Source organism: Podarcis filfolensis (assembly GCF_964270895.1).
Source record: "Podarcis filfolensis genome assembly, chromosome: 9".
NCBI classification, from domain to species: domain Eukaryota; kingdom Metazoa; phylum Chordata; class Lepidosauria; order Squamata; family Lacertidae; genus Podarcis; species Podarcis filfolensis.
The window spans coordinates 3764981-3786753 of NC_139610.1; the positions used below are offsets into that span (position 1 = coordinate 3764981).

Consider the following 21773-nt stretch of genomic DNA (forward strand, 5'->3'; position numbering starts at 1 on the left):
TTGCTTTTTGGCAAATAACAGAGTAATTACTTTAACAAGTGTGTAAAGACGATGGAAAGCCACTCATGTAAGGTCAAACAAGAGGTTTATGAACTGCAGAAAAGCACAATTAATGCAAGAGGGCAGAAGGAGAGAAACATGTTTCACACTTTTATTGTGAAGAGCATGAGTTTTGCACAGGAACTGCCAGAACAGATGTTCATAAATTTGGGCCTTAATCTAGAACACTTCCCGGTTTTACTTTTAAATTATATCTGCTGGTGTGTAGAAATTACACCTTACTTTTTAATATAATTCTTCTGATTAGATTTTTTAATAAATACATTTATTACCTTAGTAGTGGTGCCAGCTGGTCAGTTGTGATTTACTGTCCAGGCCTGCTTTAATATAAAGTGGCTTTTGTGGCTTACCCATACAGATTACATTTTAAGCTTCAAGATATCACCATAAAGCAGCTGGAAAAAGTACTGGCTGTGCTCAGAAACCTGTATTATTGCCCAAGTGATCAACTTCCTGAGCATGCAGCTACTCAAACTCTCTGAAAATCTTTGGCTTGGCTTTGTTCTTATACTGGAAGTTAGTTATAAACACCAAAGGAAGTCCACTGAGTCTGCAGTTATGCTTTCTATCAGGAAGACAGCTTAAGAAAATTATTAGTTTTCTAATGAGAAAACTACCTGGTCATTTAAAATTTCCGTTTACATCAAATATATTTTTTATCACATCTGATTCCTTAAAATAAAATAAAATCTCTTTAGATTTCTACCCAGAATGCTATTTCCAACAGTTGCCAGGCCCCAAAATTGATACTCCTTTTGGTATCATTCCTAAGTTTCAAAATTCCTATAGGAATTGCAAAATATACATGGAGACAAGGGGAAGGGCTTGTGCTGTAACTCTGCAAGAGCATAGAAAAGACGCTGAATGTTGTCCTTTGCCGTCCCTGTTGTCAGCTTTTGAAGGAACAGGGGAAATAAGTAAATACCCAGGTAGCTTATTCAAACACAAATCACCACTGACTTTTCATAAGTTCAATGATGGAACATTTCCCTAATAATTTCGTATTTACTTTGCCATTGTGCAGTTTCAGGCTTTACACCTAAAGAGGTTATATGGGAGAAAACCACACAAATATTAAGACATTTACATACATACACACCATGGAAAATAGGGTGTGCTAATCTATTGAGCGCAGAACCCTAACAAAATCTACACTTCACTCACAACTCCACCAAACTTTTATCGGAACAAAAATGTTTTCTTCACACAAGTATACAAACTCTCAGTATGGCTTTGAAAATTACACCGTGGCTGAAAATCATGTCTGAAACAGAGGGATGGAGACCAGTGTTCATTCAAGGCACCCCAGGGTGCCATGGCACCCACTGGCAGAGGAACGGGGGGGGACACACCGCCCCCAGCACCATCGGGGAGGGGGTACCATCACGGCCGGGGGTCCTCCGGACATGCACCGCCCCGCACCACACCCCCGCAGGTGGTGCACCACGCCCCTGGGACGCGCGCCAGCCATGCCCCCGCCTGCTCTCTGCCCCCAGTGCCGGAGCATGCAGCTTCACCACTGTTGGCACCCTGGTTAAAAACCACTGCTCTTAAGTATTGTTTCACAGCAAAAATATTAATACTCCTCCTTTCCCTTCTGCTGCTGTCTTCTTTCTGTCTGAATTTAGCCTATAAACCTATGGCAGGGACCTCTCTTACTGCAGACACAGCAGGCACTGTGATTCTCCAGCAATTTGACTTCTCCCCCCCCCCCCCGAGGTGCACTCCATTGTCTCACGAGACAGACAAATGCCAAACCAACTCAATTCAGTCTTTGAATGCTTAAACAGGGCTAATAGGAATGTATACAAAACCATAAATAATCCAGTTCTTTATTCTTCTGGTGTGTGAACTTCTTGGGGCATTTTAACTCCACCAAAAGATCCTAAACCTCTTAGTGTGCTGGACACAAATATAGGTTCAGACACACCCTAAGGGGTGTGTTCTTTAGCTTATAATGGTTGTTTTCTCATCTCACTACCACAGCTCATGGTAGCCCACTGCCTCCCTTCATGTTCCTTATTTCCTTTCTCCCAAGACTGCAGGTCAGTTTGTATCAGAGTTGGCAAAGATTATTCAAGCACTAGTTTGCAGCTAATTTGTGAGGGGTCAGTTAGTATCAGAATTCAAGAAATGGGCTAACTTTGTTCCATGACGAGCAGAAAGGCAGTACCACTTTGCATGCTAGAAACAAGGAATGCAGAGTTCTCCATGAAAATTTAGCTAATGTTCTGAAAATATTACACAACAGATTTTACTTATTACTGATTAATTGTAATACGTTTGCCTGCTCTGTGTGTAAATTTTAATATGATCAAGTGATGAACAATATATTTGTAGGTGCTTAATTATATTTCTTTTTATTGTAACTCAGTAACTGGTCAACTTATGTCTTACAAGGATGAGTGAATTGATAAGAAAACTGGCAAGGTATGAGACACTGTAATATGAAATTAATAAATGATGATGCTTAATTACATAAACTCAGTATGTACAGAAGAAAGTACTAACCAAAATCAGCTTTTCATATATTAACATATCAAGCTATGAGGTGCTCCCCTAAACACCATGTAGAAAAAGAACTAATGCTAGCTAGAAACAAGCACACTTCTGTAGAAAAATGAATATATCAAATTATTTAACTGGGGCCAGGACAAATTATGCTCAAGTCACCAGATTCTTAAACACCTTCCCCAGAGTTCTTTTGCCTCTTTTTGAACCTACATCAGCTTGTCATTCAAGAGAAGTAATGTTATGTCCAATACTGTCTTCTGTTTGTAACCATTAGGTTATTAGAAATGGAACAGAAGAACATTTAAATGATACAGTATAAGTATATGAATTCACTGATGAAACAGCTAAGTCCAGAACTACATGTTCAGCAACATACACAGGGATTCCAAACCCTGTATTTGCCCTTTTTACATAAAGTGATGGTAGTGAGCATTTTGCAGAGGAAAATGGTGGACAGGAGGCAGTGCTTAACCATTTTCTCAGCGCCAGTCATTTTACCCACTTGAGTGGCAAGCACATTTCAAGATCTTGGCTGAGAGAAAAGACGGGAGCAGGGGTGGTGGATGAATCAAGAGAAAAAGCAGTATGTAGGAAAGCTCTTGCATACACACCCTCCACTGTGAAGTAATTCTTCCCCACATGCTGGTTTGTCAATAACCTCTATGTTAACATTACTGTTAAAGTTGCATTCTGCTTATACGTGTTGTGAATAGCGTATCAAATAGTTAAGCTAGAACATAAACAATTGTAAAAGGAGCATTAGAATATCCTTTTGTGAGGATTTGCTTTTCAGTATGTATTTTTTTTGTCCAAAGTAACAACACTGGGAAGTGTTATTAGTACACTCTCTTGAGTAGATGGTCATCTCCCTTCTCTGCCTTGCTCCCCACCCAACACACACACGGCCATACCACCGGATCAGTAAACAAACATTATATTTAGTGAGTGTACAGATTAGATGAATTTGCAGCATAAGCAACAGCACTATACGCTGGCTGCAAAGTTTTATTACAGTTCCAAATTTGACTCACTTTTTAGTGAAAATAACAATTGTAAAAAAAAAAAATACTTAAAGGCATGTAGAAGTTTTGCAGAAATTCTTAAAGATATCTGTACTCTCCTTTTCAAACCCTGTGCAAAATGCCCTGTATTAATATCCTTCTTACAATCGAACATTAGTTACCCTCTATCATCAGCTTCCTTTGGTGAGGATATATTTCCACAGTAGCTAATGGAGACATTCCTACAAATCAATGTGCTGCAGTGATACAGAAATAAAAGCTCATTTCACTGTAATGATGCTTCCAGACTTCCCTCAAGTCAGGTGGTTACTTGCAGTTAATGATCTGTGACATGCCACACAAGTAGTCCTAAAAAGACTTATTATCCACTGCATGTGCAACAATATTTGCTTTATGGATGGCTAAATGAATGAAGACATTCAATGTAACTGTAAAAGTAAAAATCAAAAGAAAACTTACAAGTAACATGTTTTCTTTGAGTAAAAGAGCTGTGAACATTTTCCATTAATACTTAACCTTTTGCTGAAGCAGTGCAACCACATATAATGCTTGAATCCATAAAGCCAAATCACTGTGCAGGGTTAATGCCAATTATCCAAAACCGTGCTAAATGTGTTTTGCAAAAATGTAATTTTATGTCCAAGCTCAGCTGATAATAATTATAACTCTTATTTATGCCCTTGTTATAGGCAACAACTTTATAAAAAGGACTATAGAATATTTTCTTTTAATTGATGGATAACAATGAACCATTCTGTTTTAAAGCCAAGAATCATTAACCTAGCTACTGGAGAAACTAACATTTTTTTTCTTAAAGTAGTTGGTGCAGTTAGGCAACACAATATTATTCACAGTTGACTACCGAATGAGACATTCACGTGTTTTCTGATTTATTTCCTTTTCTATATTCCACTTCTGTCCACAGTAGATTAACGGCTTTCCATGGTACAAGCTCTTCATTTGTTGTAACATTACCAAATATGAACAATGCTGCCAGAAAACAGTTCTACTTAAACACAAAGGTAGAATCACCTATCTATTTTATTTATAAAAATATTAATATACTGCCGTATCAAAAATATATCACAGCGGTTTACAATATAAAAACATAAAGCCATATAGTAAAATAATAAAAAATAAAGACAAGTTAAAAGCAAAAGAATCAAAAACAAACATCAGTTGACCATTGTGGAGGATGTACTCTTACTTGCCTGCATAGGCCTGGTGAAATAAGAAAGTTTTCAACAGGCATTTAAAAACTGGCAGAGAAGGCACCAGCTGAATCTCAATTGTTAGGGTATTTCTCAGGACTGGGAATATCTGGGAATATCATCCCAAACTCTGAAGCAAATTTGTTTCTTAGACTTATTGTTGCTGTTAAAAGCACAATGGGTTGCCTCCAACTAATTTATATTCAATAGACCCATTGAAATAAGTGGACCTAAGTTAGCCATGGGTCTAGTGTGAGGAAGGCTCATATTGGAAACAGTCCAATCTACTGAGTAATTTTCCTGTACAAGCCCCATTAAAGTGAATGGGAACTGTACAAGAGATATTCAGTGGAGCTTGCAAAGGAGAACTTTCTGTTGGACTGCGTCCTTCATAAACATACCAACACCACTATATGAATCCGATCATTCTATGAACATCATAATGCTTCATAACATGCTTTCTAAGGTTAGATCAATTTCAATCTGTTACCACCGAGGATGTGGACAGGCTGCTTGGACGAGTGAAACCAACCACCTGTCTTCTTGATCCTTGTCTATCCTGGCTGATAAAAGCAAGCTGGGAAGGGCTGGGCGGTGGGGTTGTGAATGCTTCCCTCTGCGGGGGAGCCTTCCCAGACCTGCTGAAAGAGGCGGTCATTAAACCGCATCTTAAAAAAAAATCTTTAGACCTGGCCAATATGGCCAACTATCGCCCAGTCTCAAATCTTCCATTCTTGGGCAAGGTGATTGAGCGGGTGGTTGCTGAACAACTCTAAGCACGTCTGGAGGATGCGGACCATTTGGATCCCTTCCAATCGGGATTCAGGCCTCACCATGGGAATGAAACTGTCTTGGTTGCGCTGGTCGATGATCTCCGGTGGGTTAGGGTTCTCAACAAAGCCAATCTGTGACCCCGGATTCCAGCCAGTATACTGAGGTTAAATTGCAAACTGGGAATTTGCGCTGGGACTTTAATTTGTGGAATGGAGCAGAAAATCAAATCAGATATCAGTTTTAAAGAACTCATTTGCAGATATCCAAAACATTATTGTATGATACATTTACACAGAAGTGTTATAGTTTTCTTCTTTTATAAAACAAGGGAGTCTAAGCTGTATTTGAGGATATCCTAACCTATTGTAATCCAGTGTAGTGCTGTCTTATCCCACAGTGTAAAAATTCATTAGCACAAACAAAAAATAGCATTTACAAGCCAGTTTACAGTGGTACCTCTGGTTACATACTTAATTCGTTCCGGAGTTCTGTTCCTGACCTGAAACTGTTCTTAACCTGAAGCACCACTTTAGCTAATGGGGCCTCCTGCTGCCGCCACGCCGCTGGAGTATGATTTCTGTTCTCATCCTGAAGCAAAGTTCTTAACCCGAGGTATAATTTCTAGGTTAGCGGAGTCTGTAGCCTGAAGCGTATGTAACCTGAAGCATATGTAACCCGAGGTACCACTGTACTTGAAAACTCCTAAGCTTATTTGTGCAGAAATTAGTAAATTTTTACTGAGTACCTAGAATTAACTAAACTCTACGGTTTTAAGAGCAATTAAGTTATCCCAATAGAACGGGCAGCTCAATGCATTAACCTTATGAGTTACATTAAAATGTAACCTTTAAACTTCACACTACAACAGTACAACATTTCCTGCTCAGAGAAAGCACTCCAGCATCAATTAATCATCACTCAGTCGAATATACCATCAACATTTTTAATTAGCACTGATGCACTCTCTTTTCAGGCCCATCCATCACAATGGCTGTTTAAAAACCTGACTTATTGGACTCTGCTTAGGAAAGGATCTGGATAATATCTGTGAGAAAAGGTATCATTCTTCCATCCACCCTACAATGCTGGCCGATAATTCCTACCCCTTCTACAAGTTGCTGATAACAACTGCCCTCAGGCTAACCAGCCAGCTGTAAATCAAGTAACAGCAGCTCCTATGCAGTCTGGGTTAATTCTAGGTCACAATTTATCCAGCAGGAATGTTGACTTGACACTTGCATGTTTTGCTTATAGATGTGATAAAGGGAGGAAACACTGATTGAGTTTGTCAGGATCAAGGAACCAATAGGGGAAAACCTTATGTAACAAAAATATTCTGCCATAGTAGTCAATGGTATTAAATAGAAATAGATTTCAAGCTGAAATTAGTATAACTTGTTCTTTTATTTTCTGAACTTGGGTGGGATGGGGAGCCTGTATTGGAAGAAAGGAAAGTCCTTAAGATCAGTTCTAGGTACACTGGATAATGATGAGCAAGCTGCTACATCATCTTCTAAGTGCCATAGCAACATAATGATTGACTGCAATGCAATTAAAATATTTATGGGATTGATTCATTAGAGCAACTTTCTGCGGCATTTCTAAGCACCATTTTTTCCCGCAATAATGGCCCACCACTTCGTATCAAGCAGTTGACCTCCAACAAGTGGATAGTGAAAAGAAAACCTTCAGAGCATAACGGAAGCTCAGTGGTCCAGTCAAATCAATTTTCTATCTGACAGCATAGTAAGGAAACAGCAACTTTTGAGGAAGTTCATTTCTTGCAAAGGGAATGAATGCAGCTAGTAGCGAATGCTATTAGCATGCCTTTTGGAAGTACACAAAAGGAGATGGGAACAAAATTCCAGTGACATGTAAAAAATATAAGTACAGTGGTACCTCGGGTTACATACGCTTCAGGTTACATACGCTTCAGAACAGAAATCATGCTCCAGCAGCGCTGCAGCAGCAGGAGGCCCCATTAGCAAAAGTGGTGCTTCAGGTTAAGAACAGTTTCAGTTAAGAACGGACCTCCAGAACGAATTAAGTACTTAACCCAAGGTACCACTGTACTGTCCTTCTCATGGTTTTAATACTGTTGTTGCATTTTTATTTAGTACTGTATGCCACCCTAGTAATTTATTTCAAGACTGAAATATAAAATAATCACATACCAGAGGACATTTGGGGGGGGGTCTTTAGCAGGTAATTTGGGAAACTTACAGTGCAATTTACAGTGAAATCTATCGTATTTTTCGCTCCATAAGGCGCACCTGACCATAAGGTGCACCTAGTTTTTAGAGGGGGAATTCAAGAAAAAAAATATTATTTAAAGGGAGCGCTGAGCAGAACTTGTATGCATCCCAGGCTCTGCTCAGCACTCCCTTTCACAAGCCGCGCAGAGTGTGTGTGTGGCTCTTGGGGGCTTTTCCCCGAGGAGTGACGAGCTGCCCTTCTCCCTCTTTGGGGAAAAGCCCCCAAGAGCCACACACACCCACTCCGCGTGGCTCTTTAAAGGGAGCGCGGCTCTTGGGGGCTTTTGCGGGAGGTGGGGGAAGCGCTCTCTCTAGCTGTTCTGGCTTCTGGGGTAGCCTTCATGCTGCTGCCCTGAGGAGGCTTCGCGGGCTACCCCAGAGCTGCTTTAAAGAGCGTGCGGCTCCTGCGGGCTTTTCTACGAGGAGGGAGAAGGGACTGACTGGCCGCGTCAGTCCCTTCTCCCTCCTGGGGAAAAGCCCGCAAGAGCCACGCGGAGCTTGTGTGCGGCTCTTGGGGGCTTTTCCAGCCTGCCTCCCCCCCTGCATTCGCTCCATAAGACGCACACACATTTCCCCTTACTTTTTAGGAGGGAAAAAGTGTGTCTTATGGAGCGAAAAATACGGTGTGTGTGTCTGTTTAGAGGTAAGCCTCACTTAGTTCAATGGTACTTGCTCAGGTAAGGTATATACTTACACACACTTTCTTGGGAGCAATCACAACTGAAACCAGTGGAACTTCCTTCCAAAGAAACACACATAGGATCAGGTTATTAATTTTTACACTTAGTCATTTTTTCCCCATTGCACACAAGCCAAACAAATCAAAGTAAGGCAAAAGTTAAACATCCACTTCCAGCACTCCATGTAACTCAGTTCAAGGTAAGTGGAGTGGGAGGCCAGGAGAGCCCCATACATTGCTCAATTAAATCCAGTAAATTGCTAGTGTAATACAGGCGGCAACCATTTTAGGTGTGTCCAATTGACATGCAATCACTGAGGCAGGGGTCCTTTTGAACCCAAAAGAAGGCAGAATGGGGCCGGGGCAGAATGGGGCGGTGCGCGCTTAAACGTGCTCCGCCAACACATGCAGGAACCAGGAACGGAACCCCACGCGAAATGGTCACCATGTATATCAAAGGTTGCTGTATTCACAGCCCAGATCTGGACAGCTGATTCCAAGATTACGGGCTCCAGCATGTTGCTCTGCCAGAAATTTGATTCCTTGCATCTTCATGATTAGCAGGTTTATTGCAGTTAAATGCTTTCATAGGAAAGTTTGGTTCATTGGATGCAGAGGAACTACAAAGGTAGCAAGTATAATAGACTAGGAAATAAAATAAGGTGAGAAACATGGATGGTAGGAATGGGAAAACAGCCTAATTATGGGACCTCAGAGTATACAGAAGACAACACAAAAGCAAAGGAAGAGAAGTTTATCTTTGTTCTGAAGGAACCATTTCATTTAAGCCTTAAAATGCTGTGTTCATACAAAATCAGAAAATGATAAAATTGTAGAGTTGGAAGGGATCTTGAGGGATCTAGTCCAACCCTTTCAGTGCAGGAATCTCTACTAAAGTATGCATGACAGATGACTATCCAACCTCTTCCTAAAAACCTCCAATGAAGGAGAGTCTGTTCCAAGAGAGCCCGTTCCACTGCTGAACAGCTCTTACAGTCACGATGTTCTTCCTGATGTTTACTCAGAATCTTCTTATTGTAACTCAAAACCATTGGTTTGAGTCTAACCCTTCAGAGGTTTCTCCAGCAGGAGAAAACAAGCTTGCTCCATCTTCCATGTGACAACCCTTTAGATATATGAAGATGGCTCTGATATCTCCTCCCAGTCTCATCCAGGCTAAACATATTAACATGACTAAATGCCATATCAAGCATGAGCCTCAAGCTTTTACATTAATGTGGTACCTCGGGTAACAGACGCTTCAGGTTACAAACTCCACTAACCCAGAAATAGTACCTCGGGTTAAGAACTTTGCTTCAGGATGAGAACAGAAATTGCACAGCAAAATGGAAGCAAGACCTTCCCAATTCCTCTTCGCAGTAGCACCAGATGAGCACAGGGTAGTACAGGTAGTACAGAGCAGAAGAAGCCCAGGTTCATATAGCTTGAACTTCATAATTTTAAATCATTACTTAATTTGTTAAGGAAATAATGCAACTCCTGTGCTGCTTCATGTTTCCTCCCTTATAGTCACTTTCAACCACTTGTCTTTTGTCTCTGCGACCATAATAAAGTTTGATGACGATGATGTTAAGCAAATTTAATATTGCCAAGTTGTTATTTACATCCCTTCTAAAGCTACTCTATATCCTAAGGTCAGAAATTGAAATAATACCCTACTGGGGTTTTAGGTGTATTCCCATTTTTACAGTTCAATTATGTCAGAATCACAGCTATCCACAAAAGTTGCAAGAACTGAAAGTCCACAACAAGATTGGTATAAATACTTTCCGTCCCCCTTAAACAATTAAAATCATGACAGGCTATCAAGTATGTACTGTGTCTGTACAGAACAGTTACCCGTTACTCTTGAGATTTATGTGCATTTTAAAATGGCACCCAGAGCTATGTTAGGTCTTATTTCCAGGACAGTGGACTACTTGGTTTTGGTACTAAGATTATATAAGCAGAAAAGAAGAAACAGATTCTAATTAAAGAAAACACACAGTCACCACTCTATACACCACAAGGAAAAATGTTATCATTGAGTGATGTGTAAAATTAACAGAACAAACCCTACATAGTGAAAATCACATTCATGCAAATTTGTATGAAGCTTTTTCAAGTGCTTTGATAACAGTAGGAAACAAAAGGCACGAAGTATAGCATTTGAAAGCCCTTGATCAAGACTTCACACAGGGAACAGAACTATAAACATATTAATAATATTCACTTATTTCAAATAACTAAGTTAGGAAAATCAAAAGCTGCCTTTATACATTTGCACCATGCAGCAGTTAGTAGGGACTGTGATGGCTGGGCATTCTGCCTTTTCTGTAGCCTCACTCCAATCGTTTGTGGAATTTGGAGGGGAAAGAAAACCTAAACAAACATTACTTTCTAAAAAGTTTCCAGTGATAAATGCAGACAGTGCGCATCTTCCAGTCTGTAAATGTAACGATTTGTTAGCGTTGGCATTTCAGTCAACTTACAAATGAAATACTATAAAATTGACCACTTATTATTTGACTGTAATCAAACATTGCCAAGTATTCTATGAAAGCAAGAATGTCACTGTGTCCGTGACAGCTTACTTTTGTATTGCGCTATGGTGTCAAGGGCAGGAACGATGGAGGGCTGCTTGCTCCACAGCACTGAGGCTGTCAAGAAGGAAACTTAACAGCAAAGCAAAGCTTCTCTTACTGGCTACCTGCTACAACTGCAGGAATCTTCAAAGAGGTACAGGAATACAAGTGGTCAATGGCAAAGGTCATGGCTCAGAATTCCTTCTTGTACATGATCTAACCATCTGCTCTGTAAGGCTCCTGTGAAGGGCTGGACTGCAATCTAGAAAACAGCCACTGAAATAACTGAAGGTACTGAATTAAGCATCAGTGTTGCTTTCATTTCATTTCATTATCCACACTTTATTTATTTATACTGCATTTGTATTTATTGAGCCTAGAGTTTCAGGATAAAAACCAAACAGATTTTTCCCCCATGAATGATTCACATTTGTTATGCCGTTACAGTAAGTTACATAACACTTATTGTGCTTTTTCCTTGCTGCTCTTCAATCTGCTAAATTATTCTGTTGCAGGTGGCCTGTTACTGAATATTTTTTCTACTGTGTTGAGCAGTACTCTATAGAATCTACTGTAATTAACAGTGACATAGAAAGTTTTACAATATATAGTAGTACCTTGGTTTTTGAACTTAATTCATTCTGGAAGTCCGTTCGACACCCAGAACCATTTGAAAACCAAGGCTTCCTTGAGCTTCCTGCACTCAATCGGAAGACGTGGAAGACATGCTGGACATTCGGCTTCCGAAAAACCTTCGCAAACCAGAACACGCACTTCCAGGTTTGCGGCGTTTGGGAGCTGATTTGTTCAGGAGCCAAGCTGTTCAACAGCCAAGGTACTACTGTATATTGTGACACATGAAATTACTTTGTTTCTGCAATGAGCCAATTGTCATATCTGTAGAGTAAAAAAAACGTTTTTCTGTTGTTCTCATAAAATTGTTACTTTAAAATATATGACCAATAGTTGACTAGTCAATTGACCAAACCTTGTTTGATAAGGGCAATACCAAACCTTAGGATTTGCTAAAATGATTGAGGGGAAATTAGGCACCTGACAGTGTTCTTGTGACTTAACACATAGCTCTTGCCCCATCATTCTATCCTTGCCCCCGTGACACTAAATTGCCTCTATGTTGTTAAGCTCCTCATGGTAGTGTCTTGTTTGTTTGTTTGTTTTCCTTATTATTATTATTATAGTCATCTCTCAAAAGTTTATTATTTTTATTATTAGGAATTAAGGCAAAAAAGTCCTTATTAGGAATTAAGGCTATGTTTTGTTTACTGAGCACAGTTTAAGAAAAAGAAGATGAATAATGCAACCATTTTGTATAAGAAAAATAAGGAAAACATACTGGTAACATTTCCCAAGTTTTATGGGTAATGTCATGCTGCTAATCACTGAAGCAGGTTATTTCCATGAAGTGATAACCCCCAGCAGACTAAACATTGTGATTGCTGTCACAACATAGCACCCCCATTTGGTCTAATGCATGAAATATTACATTCTACTGGCCAGAGCCTGCCAAAATCAATGAACAATGGTGCCAGTAAAATAGAAGGGACCACACATGTACCAATGTCTGCAATGCTGAGGCTCACATAGTTGTACTGCAGATCTGTGCATATGGATTATACTGCTGACCTGCATCTTAGCTCGATCACCAAAACATTCCAGCTAAACAACAGTTCAACAACTTACTTTTATTGCCTACGAGAGCCACATGTGGCTGAGTTTCTGACTCTTCGTTGACCTTCTTTACAACATTATACCAATCTTCTACATTTTCAAAGCTCTGTTGGTTGGTGATATCATACACCAGGAGGACAGCCTGAGAAGCAAAATATATATATAAAGCACAGTATGTTAAGATGTCTAAATTTATATTTTTAAAAATCCATCTTTATGAGAACTTAGAAATGAGACAGACTGAACACTTATTCAATGTTAATTCATACAAGCTCCCCACCACCAGCATTAAAATGACACATGCACAGAAAATGTTCTAAAATGCAATGTTCTAGATAAGAGACAGCTCTTTAAAAAATAAGAGTTTCCTTTATTTTAAGGGTTATGTTGCACTCCTAATCATACTAGCTGAAACTGCACTGAAGCAAAGTAATTGACAAACGGGGAAGAATAAACTGAGATGTCTACACTGAGATCCTCATTTGGGAGGCAAGTCTACTCTGGTGGTTGCTGAAATTCATAGCCAGCCACTTTGGACAATGCATGGCTCATCATTCCATGGCTAGGGAGTTCTAGTGTTTCAAAGCACCTCATGTTGTAGAACGGTATGTCAAATCCTGTGGAATAAACATGCCATGCAAACCTACAAGGTTGTCACAACCTCTACCCATATCCACAAAAATTGGAAATTTTTGTCTATGGATTTCAGTGTAGATTTGCCACCCTGTACGTATCACACTACCACTTTAGTAATATGAACCTCTTCAGCAAGATGGCTCACTTTTTGCCACATCCAGGGCTTCCAGCAGCCAAGGAGGATGCCCAGCTGCTTGTGCAACACATATTATGCCTCCATGGGCTCCATGTAGGGAATATATTGGAGAGGCGACCTTAATTCACAGCCCATTTATAGCAAGCCCTTTTGCAACTTTTGGGTATCAAGCTCAAGAAGCCTTCCTCCCATCATCCACAGATGACGGTCAGACAGAACAGACCCAACGCAATACTGAAATATCTGCACTGCTGTATAAATTTTCAACAAGACGACTGGATCACAATGCTTCCCCTTAAAGAGTCCCCCCCCCTCCACCCAGCAGTCCCTTTTCCCCCATCAACTATGGAAACCATCCACAAGCCTCTGACTGACCCTGCCCCCCTCTCTGATCTCCACCACAAAATACTTTGTCCAAGACCTTCCAACTATGCATCAACTCCTTCAAGAGCACCTGGGCTGGGCTAAAACTGCATCCAAAGAAATTGCAAGTAAACATTGCCCAGAGGACACCAAACTCAAAGTGCAACTATTCACTCATCATCTTCCCTCAAAATGGATGCTCATCATCTAGGACCTTTCCAAATTGAAGCACAGATCAACACCATGGCATTTCAAGATCATTTCCTGTCTATGTGGATGCCCCCAGCGTTCACTCCTTATCCCCCTCTGCAGCCAAGCATCCTTGGGTGGCATCTTGGAGATGCCCCCTGCGCTGGTAATGGTGGAAGAAGAGGAATATGAAATGACTCAGATTTTAGACTCTCATCACCATGTTAGTCTGCTGCAGTGTCTGATAGACTGGAAGGGCTATGGACTAAACGAACACTCCTGGAAGGGTGTCATAGATGTACCCACCTCTGAGCTGGTACACCACTTTCACAGGCACTACCCCATGAAGCCAGATCCAAAGACCAAGAAAAGGGGGGCATCATCGGAGGGGAGATGATGTAACAAGTCCTGAGGTCACCATGTGCAGTGGCAGGCTGAGATGAAGGAGGATGGAGAACAGGAGGGTGACATTGGGAGACAGGGCTGAGACTAAGCAACAGAGGTTGAAGCAGACAAATTCACCCCCCTCCCAGGATGTGGCTGTCTTGGCTGAGGAAGCAGTCCTGCCATTCCACCACACACACACACCCCAACCGGGAAAGGAGTACAGCAATGGAATCCAGTGAGGGTGTTAGTTCACCACTAGGTGTTAAAAAACCAGGGTCAGAAGGGGAAGGCACAGCCTGTTTGCCCAGGGCCTGGAAGTGCTCCCAACACTGGGAACAGGCGCATCCTCCTTGATGCAATGAGCATCTGCACACTTGGCAGTCTCATGAGTCTCATGAGTAAGCATGCCTTGCCCTATATTTGGAAACTTGGCAGATGAGCTTGCCAACCTGCTAGGGCAACTCCGCTGCTTCTGTGCTGTTCTGAACTCCTTGCCCTGACCTTGGACTTCTTAAATTTGGATTGCTACTCCCAGCCCATGTAGCCTCATCTTTCCTGTCATTTAGCCTGAGTGTAGTGGCTACTGTGACTCATTACTTGCTGCTGAGCATATAAGTTCTTCTTCTTCTTCACTGTCATCGGCAGGACAGCACCTAGTTCCCATCACCCTCAAGTTTGCAGAGTCTTAATTATGAATCTCTAACCTTGAAATTATGATAGAGTGAAACTGACAATATAAAAGTCCACACAATGGTTTATTTGTTCTAGCAACAGACTGAATCAGTCATGCCCAATAAAACAGATATATGGAAGATGTCAGAGGGCTATGATAAAAATTTTCTGGGCTAAGGCATAAAAATTAAAGTCTAAATAAAGTTTACAGTCTTATTTAAACTTAACCTAGAATATGGATGTCCACAAAGTTACCAGCACTCTGGGTATCAAATTTATTTCCACAGCTATATTTTTGTAATTCAAGTGCAACTTCTGCTGTAGAGCACAGCATTGAAATTTAATGAAGCAAATCTGAAATCAAAAGAAATTGAGGAAGAAAAGAGGTTATCTGATAAGTTAAAATGGTAATAGAATTAGTGTAGTGCCTAAATATGAATAAGGATGTCTAAGGCTCAAATTGTGCCTATTATAGTTAATTCAGCAGATGGTCTCATGCAAGCTATTGCTTTTTAGCCTCAGTCTCTCATCTGCAATAGGGAGATACTAAATAATGACCTACCTGACCAGATTGCTCTAAGGGATACTAAAATAATTTATATTAGGTGGTTTGAACACTCAAAATACTTCATATATCAAAGCTAACTATATACATTTATTTGGAAGAAATACCTCGAGAACAGATGGGCACTATTTCCATGGACTGGCTGCATGGGAAACATATTTTCTAGTATTTCACATCCCCAATTGCTTTTAATTTTGTGTATATAATTTGCAGCCATATAGTGAAGTTACCATATTATTGAGAGTTTAAATTTAATCTCATTTTATAGTGCTTCCTCGCCTTATGTAGGAAAGCATGATGTGGCTCAAGAGATGCAGCAAGGTTGACTCAGATTTGGGTAAGCTGCAATAAACATCTGTTAACTTCATTTCTGAAAATGACTAGCTTTAAAATTTAACAAGTTGGCCCATTTTTCTTCTACTAATGTGCAATTTCCAGTCTCTTCAATTAACAATTCCTCCTCTATATTTACACATTGCCACACACCCCATTTCATCTGGGCCTCAACCACCTATTTTTCTCTTTATTCAGGGAGAAAACAAAACAAAAATAGGTTCATCACAAATAAAAATGGGCTGTGGGTTTGAGTAAGTTTTATTGTACATATTTATAAATCAAGCTGTCCAAAAAGCAGTACTATAAAAAAATCAAGTGTTCTTTTGTAGTTTACTAACAACAGAGGGTGCACTGTCTCAAATGCTTCTTATTCTAAACAGAAAAGAATGTATGTAGTATTACTGATAATTTAAAAATTTGCCTACTTGTAAAGCACAGTTCATTTTCACTGCTCTGCAAAAACATTTAGCTACCTAGTTGCCTTCTTTTGTTTGCCCTCCTAGAACCTCAGCTGGCTGAATGAATTTAATAGCATAGGATTGCTCTTAATTTCCTCCTTCTACCTTTGCTCCCCAGGAAGCATCTGCACTCAAAACAGCCACTATGCCTATTTAGATATCCATGGGGATATCTAAATAACCTTGACGAAAACTGCTATTTTCAACTTAAGCCACAATGCAGGGCCATGAACATCTGTTTCGGAAAGCTGTTAGGGATATACAAACTAGCACCTTTCGTTCATAAAAGGAAATACTGTTCAAGCAATCCTGTGCTAAAAAAATTCAGTCTACAAAACCAATGTTCAAAACAGTTTCACTTAAGCAGATGTTTACATTTTACTAGCCTCTTAAAATTCTACTGCAAACTATCATTTTTACAGTAAGGTCCTAGAGAAGCCAACAATAAGTAACCACAGTAACTTATAATTTTTTAAACCATACCTGTGCGCCATAGACATATTTATCCAACATCTTGCCTCCTATTGTTTGGCCTCCTATATCCCATACTTGAAGAGTAACATTTACATTTCCTGCAAGAAAAGGGAAAAAAATAACTGATGTATTTTACATAGCTGGTTTACAGAAATCAGATATAAATAAACTTTACAACAGAATATTGAAGCAGCAACACCATGTGTTCCACCTTTGTCAGATGTGCTGTTGCTGATGTATCTGTCTTGTATAAAAGAAATGAACAGTAGGCTTTGCCACTGCCTACACCAAACCATGCCCTGCATTTGACCAGGATCCAGAGCGCAAAGCAACATCTAAAGGAGCTTTAATCATGTTTTTCCCAAACTGCACCACCACCACCCATATCACATTGGCAAATAGTTTTAAAAAAACAAAAAACAAACAAACAAACTGAACAGTCATGTCAAATGTTGATTCTTCTCTTGATTTTTTCCTTAATAATATTTTTCTGGATGCTTTATGAAAACCATTATTGGTTTGCTTATTTACATCATTTTAACTAATGCAAGTCTGTTAAAGTGGCAATATGATAAGACATGGTCTGCTGTGCACAAAAAACAAATTCAAGGATCACACGGGACCCAGACAGCATATGTGCGCATGTGTGTGTGTGTGTCCATGATAAACACAAAGCATGATTAGGATCCAAGAGCCCAATGCCCAATGAGGCAATGCCCAATGGCTTGCACAAACCCACTGGGGATTTCTGACAGCAACTCTATCTCACTACCACGCCTCCATTGCAAACAGCTCCGCCCCCCAATTTACTTGCTATGTTACCAGGAAGGGCTGGTGTTCAAGGAATGCAAAATTAAAACCTCACTTTGGTGCATAAAATTAGGTAATAATAATTATTTTATTATTTATACCTCACCCATCTGGCTGTGTTTCCCCAACCACTCTGGGAGGCTTACAGCATACAGTATATCAAAACATAATAAAACATCCAACATTAAAAACGTCCCAATACAAGGATGCCTTTAGATGTCTTCTAAAAGTTATGTAGTTCTTTATCTCCTTGACATCTGAAGGGAGGGTGTTCCACAGGGAGGGCGCCACCACCAAAAAGGCCCTCTGCCTTCTCGGTCCTGGCAACAAGTTGAGCACAACGAAATTTTGTGCACATTATTTTCCAAACAGTTTGTACCTGTCAACGTCACATCACTCATTATTTGTGAGTGCTCAGTAGCAGCTGTTTTCTACTTATTTGTACTAATAATCTGACACAAATTTTCTTGTGGGCAATTTCCCCCCTAATTCAGCTGAGAAGACATGAATGGTGTGCAAAGCTATATTTTCAGTTTTCTCTGTTGCACTTCCCACAGTAACAGCCATGTCATTTTTAAAATTGCAGAGCAGCTCTTCTGTTTGGAAGAGCAAATAACTGCAGAGAAATTGAAAGTAAAGCTTTGGCTGACCTTGCTCACAAATGAATAGTTATACAATGGATCCTGGTTATCTCCTTGATAGCACAGCTAGAAAGACAGACTCAAAATACTGAACGATTGCACTTTTCAGCAATAGTAACTGGACTTGATTTTAAATATTGTGTCTAGATATTCCAATAGTCCTTAGCTCCTCACAGTGTATATGTGTCAGCATACTCAATATATTGTGGATGCTAAACCAGCACTATATTCCATTAATAAATATTCCAAAAGCAAAACACCTTCAATGTGAATTCAAATCTCATGAATTGAGCAGTGTTTTTTAATTTTTCTCTAGCAGAAATCCAAATTATTCTAATATCAAGCCTTTATAATACTTCATATAATATAAGCATGATCCAGCCAATTTGAAACATTTCCCAGTCTCACTGATCTCACTAAATAAAAGCTTAAATCTCACCCACAGGAATTCATGTTTGCATCACACCCCAAAAAAATGTAATGATAAAGAAAGAAAGATGTAACAGCTAAGAACCATAGCTGTCAACTTTTCTTACGAGGAATCCTATTCAGAATAAGGGAATTTCCCTTTAAAAAGGGGAAACGTTGACAGCTAGGCTAAGAACCAGCTACTGCTGGAATCAGTTCATGTCAGATAAGTAGTATGTCCACTTTTGCACACACTTTAAAAGTACTTTAAAGTACTTACATCTAACAAAATACTGAACACAAGAGTGTAACAAATTGCAATCATGCCTCTTCCATTTAAAAGAAATGTGTATGTGTAGAAACAACTCACATAAATTATTCCCTATGCCAACTTTTATAACCAGTGTTAACATTACCCCGGCAAAATATACTGCCTACATACATCACATTTTAGAACATAGTTCCATGAACTGTTCAAACAGTACAGCTTGCATAATACAAAATAGTGATTTTGTGCTCAAAATCTAAGCAGCCAATGCATTTTTTCTCCCGAACAAAAATTTCAAAGGAATGCTTTAGGTCACAATTCCAGCATCATAGTATGCTACTTTTTATGGACAGAAGCTCTGTGCCATCGTAACAATGAGCAGACTAGTGAAAATTCAATAGGTGCATTTTTTTCTCAAAACTGCATTTTCTCTGTCACACGGCTGTTAGCAGAGCAGTTGGTCAAGACAAGAAGGTGGCAAAATCCTAAACAGTCCACATATTCAAGAGCAATATATATTCCTAGATTCCCATGTTACAGATGTCAACCTGAGGAAATGGAAGGTGTATGCTTGTGTGTGTGTGTGTGTGTGTGTGTGTGTGTGTGTGTAATGAAGAAAGAAAGGACATCAGTTTGAATTTTGTATGTTATATTGCAGATAAAAGTTTAATACACCCAAGTAACAGTTATGAAAATCCTTCATATCAGTTATAAAAATATCAATTTCTTTAAAACAAAAGTAATTCTATAAAACAAAAAGATTTAATTTCACTTACTCAATATTATTAAAGATAAAATTGATGACCCTTATGTTGATTACTCCTAATTAAATCAATGTAAATGACTTACAGTACTATGGTTTCAATCATGCACCCATTCATGTATATTTAGAGCGCAAACTTGCACATCTATTTTTTTATTTTATTTCACAACGCCTATATATTGCTTGAATGTAATAAAACTTCAAATTGGTTTATAAAAGTGGCTACTCAGAACTAAGCTCCACAACAAAATCAATAAGACTTACACCTAGGTAAGCATATACAGGATTTTAGTCTTAGTCCCACTGCATTTAACATAAAAAGTATTGATCTTTTACAATATACAACTAACATAAATATAAGGTTTCCTGTCTGAACACCTTTTAAAATTCTTCCCATAACATTGCTGCATAGTCAGATAAATAAATGATCAGGAAAAACAGCATGCAAACTTGAGAAAGTTAGCCAGTTTTGATAGTGTTTTGCCTGTGTTAAAGAGATACATGTAGAAACTATATTCAGATCTGGAACCTTCTTTCTATATAATAAAGCTAGTGTGAATAATGGTTTTAACAACTTTTCTGTGTAAATATATTCCTGAAAGGCATTTGACGTGTCAAGCTACTCTCAAATGAATGGAAGCTCTCATCCATTCTAATGAACCTTGCACAGGAGAACTTCCCTTGGATTGCACCTGAAGGCACCCAATTAGCAGGGTTGTTGAGATTTAAGACTAATGTGCATCAAAGCTATGAGCAACATATTACATTGAAAAATATCTTATTATGATTACAACGTTCAAAAACACAGGGTTCTTCCCTCTTCAAAATATGTTGATAGCTGTATTTTCCTAGAATCCTGGTCTTAAGCCCACTTATTTGGCAGAACTTTTTACTGAAATAAATGAGACTAAGATATGTATTTTTCAAATGAGGCCAGAATTATTCAGTTAGGTTCAATTTCCATGTATATTTAAAACTGGAGAGACTACAGACTATCCATGTAGATGTTGAACAGTGGTAAATATTTCAAGTAACTATACACAAATATGTTTTACACAATTGCATGATGTATATTTTTGGTCCTATAGCAAAAAAAAACCTTTAAAGTTTTCATATGTATTGAATATTAAAAATTCTTAAGAAATTTTGTTTTAACTTCAATTTTTTTTGTACTTTACAGGAAATAATGTTCAATTGAAAGTGAAGCTGAGTTTATTAGGAACACAGGGCAGATAGCCAAACTCATTTGGTCTGAATTGATGCCACTAGCAGGATTCAACAGCAGCCTTCTAAAAGTATACTTGGGGCACTGGTTAACCTTACTTAAAGTTCTACACAGTAAAGATGGAACTGAAAACACGTCTGTCCTCCTTTTTTACTGAGGCCTTTTAAAAGCCTTTTCACAGTGAAACCCTGTTTACTGGCTTATACCCACAACCTTCCTGAAAGTATTTTGACTGTGACTCTTAAGGAGCTCTATCTGCAAAACTTCTGACTAACAGATGCACTATTTTAAGCATTGAAATCTGCACAGTGGTTACATCTAAATGACACACTAAACTGGATCATAAAATATAATGAACCAGGCCACTATTTGGAACATAATTCCCTCAAAGAGAATTGAATCAGTTTTAATTTTAAAAATATATCATTTTACAGTTAAACTATTCAACAATATTTGTGCTGGAAGATATGTACCACAAATCCAAAAACATTTATCCCAATGCAGAGACCCTTGCATACAGCAGTAGACTGAGTACGAGAAGGACCTTCCATACAAAACAGTTGGCTGACACCATCAGCTGTGGTAGCACTGGAACTGGGAGGGAAAAGAGGTCCCTAGAATCAGACCTTCTTCCCTCCAAACCCAAAACAAAT

At 39.1% G+C, this 21773-nt stretch overlaps 1 protein-coding gene across 2 annotated transcripts in view; it reads right to left on the minus strand.

The window, feature by feature from the left end:
* RAB28 (RAB28, member RAS oncogene family) overlaps window positions 1–21773 on the minus strand; it is a 55894-nt gene that overhangs the window by 22144 nt on the left and 11977 nt on the right. For both annotated transcript variants that reach the window (XM_083630840.1, XM_083630839.1), the window contains exons 3-4: window positions 17015–17103; window positions 12802–12931 (exon numbers count right to left, since the gene is read on the minus strand). In XM_083630840.1, coding sequence (XP_083486966.1) covers window positions 12802–12931; window positions 17015–17103 — 219 coding nt within the window. The remainder of the gene's footprint in view (window positions 1–12801; window positions 12932–17014; window positions 17104–21773) is intronic.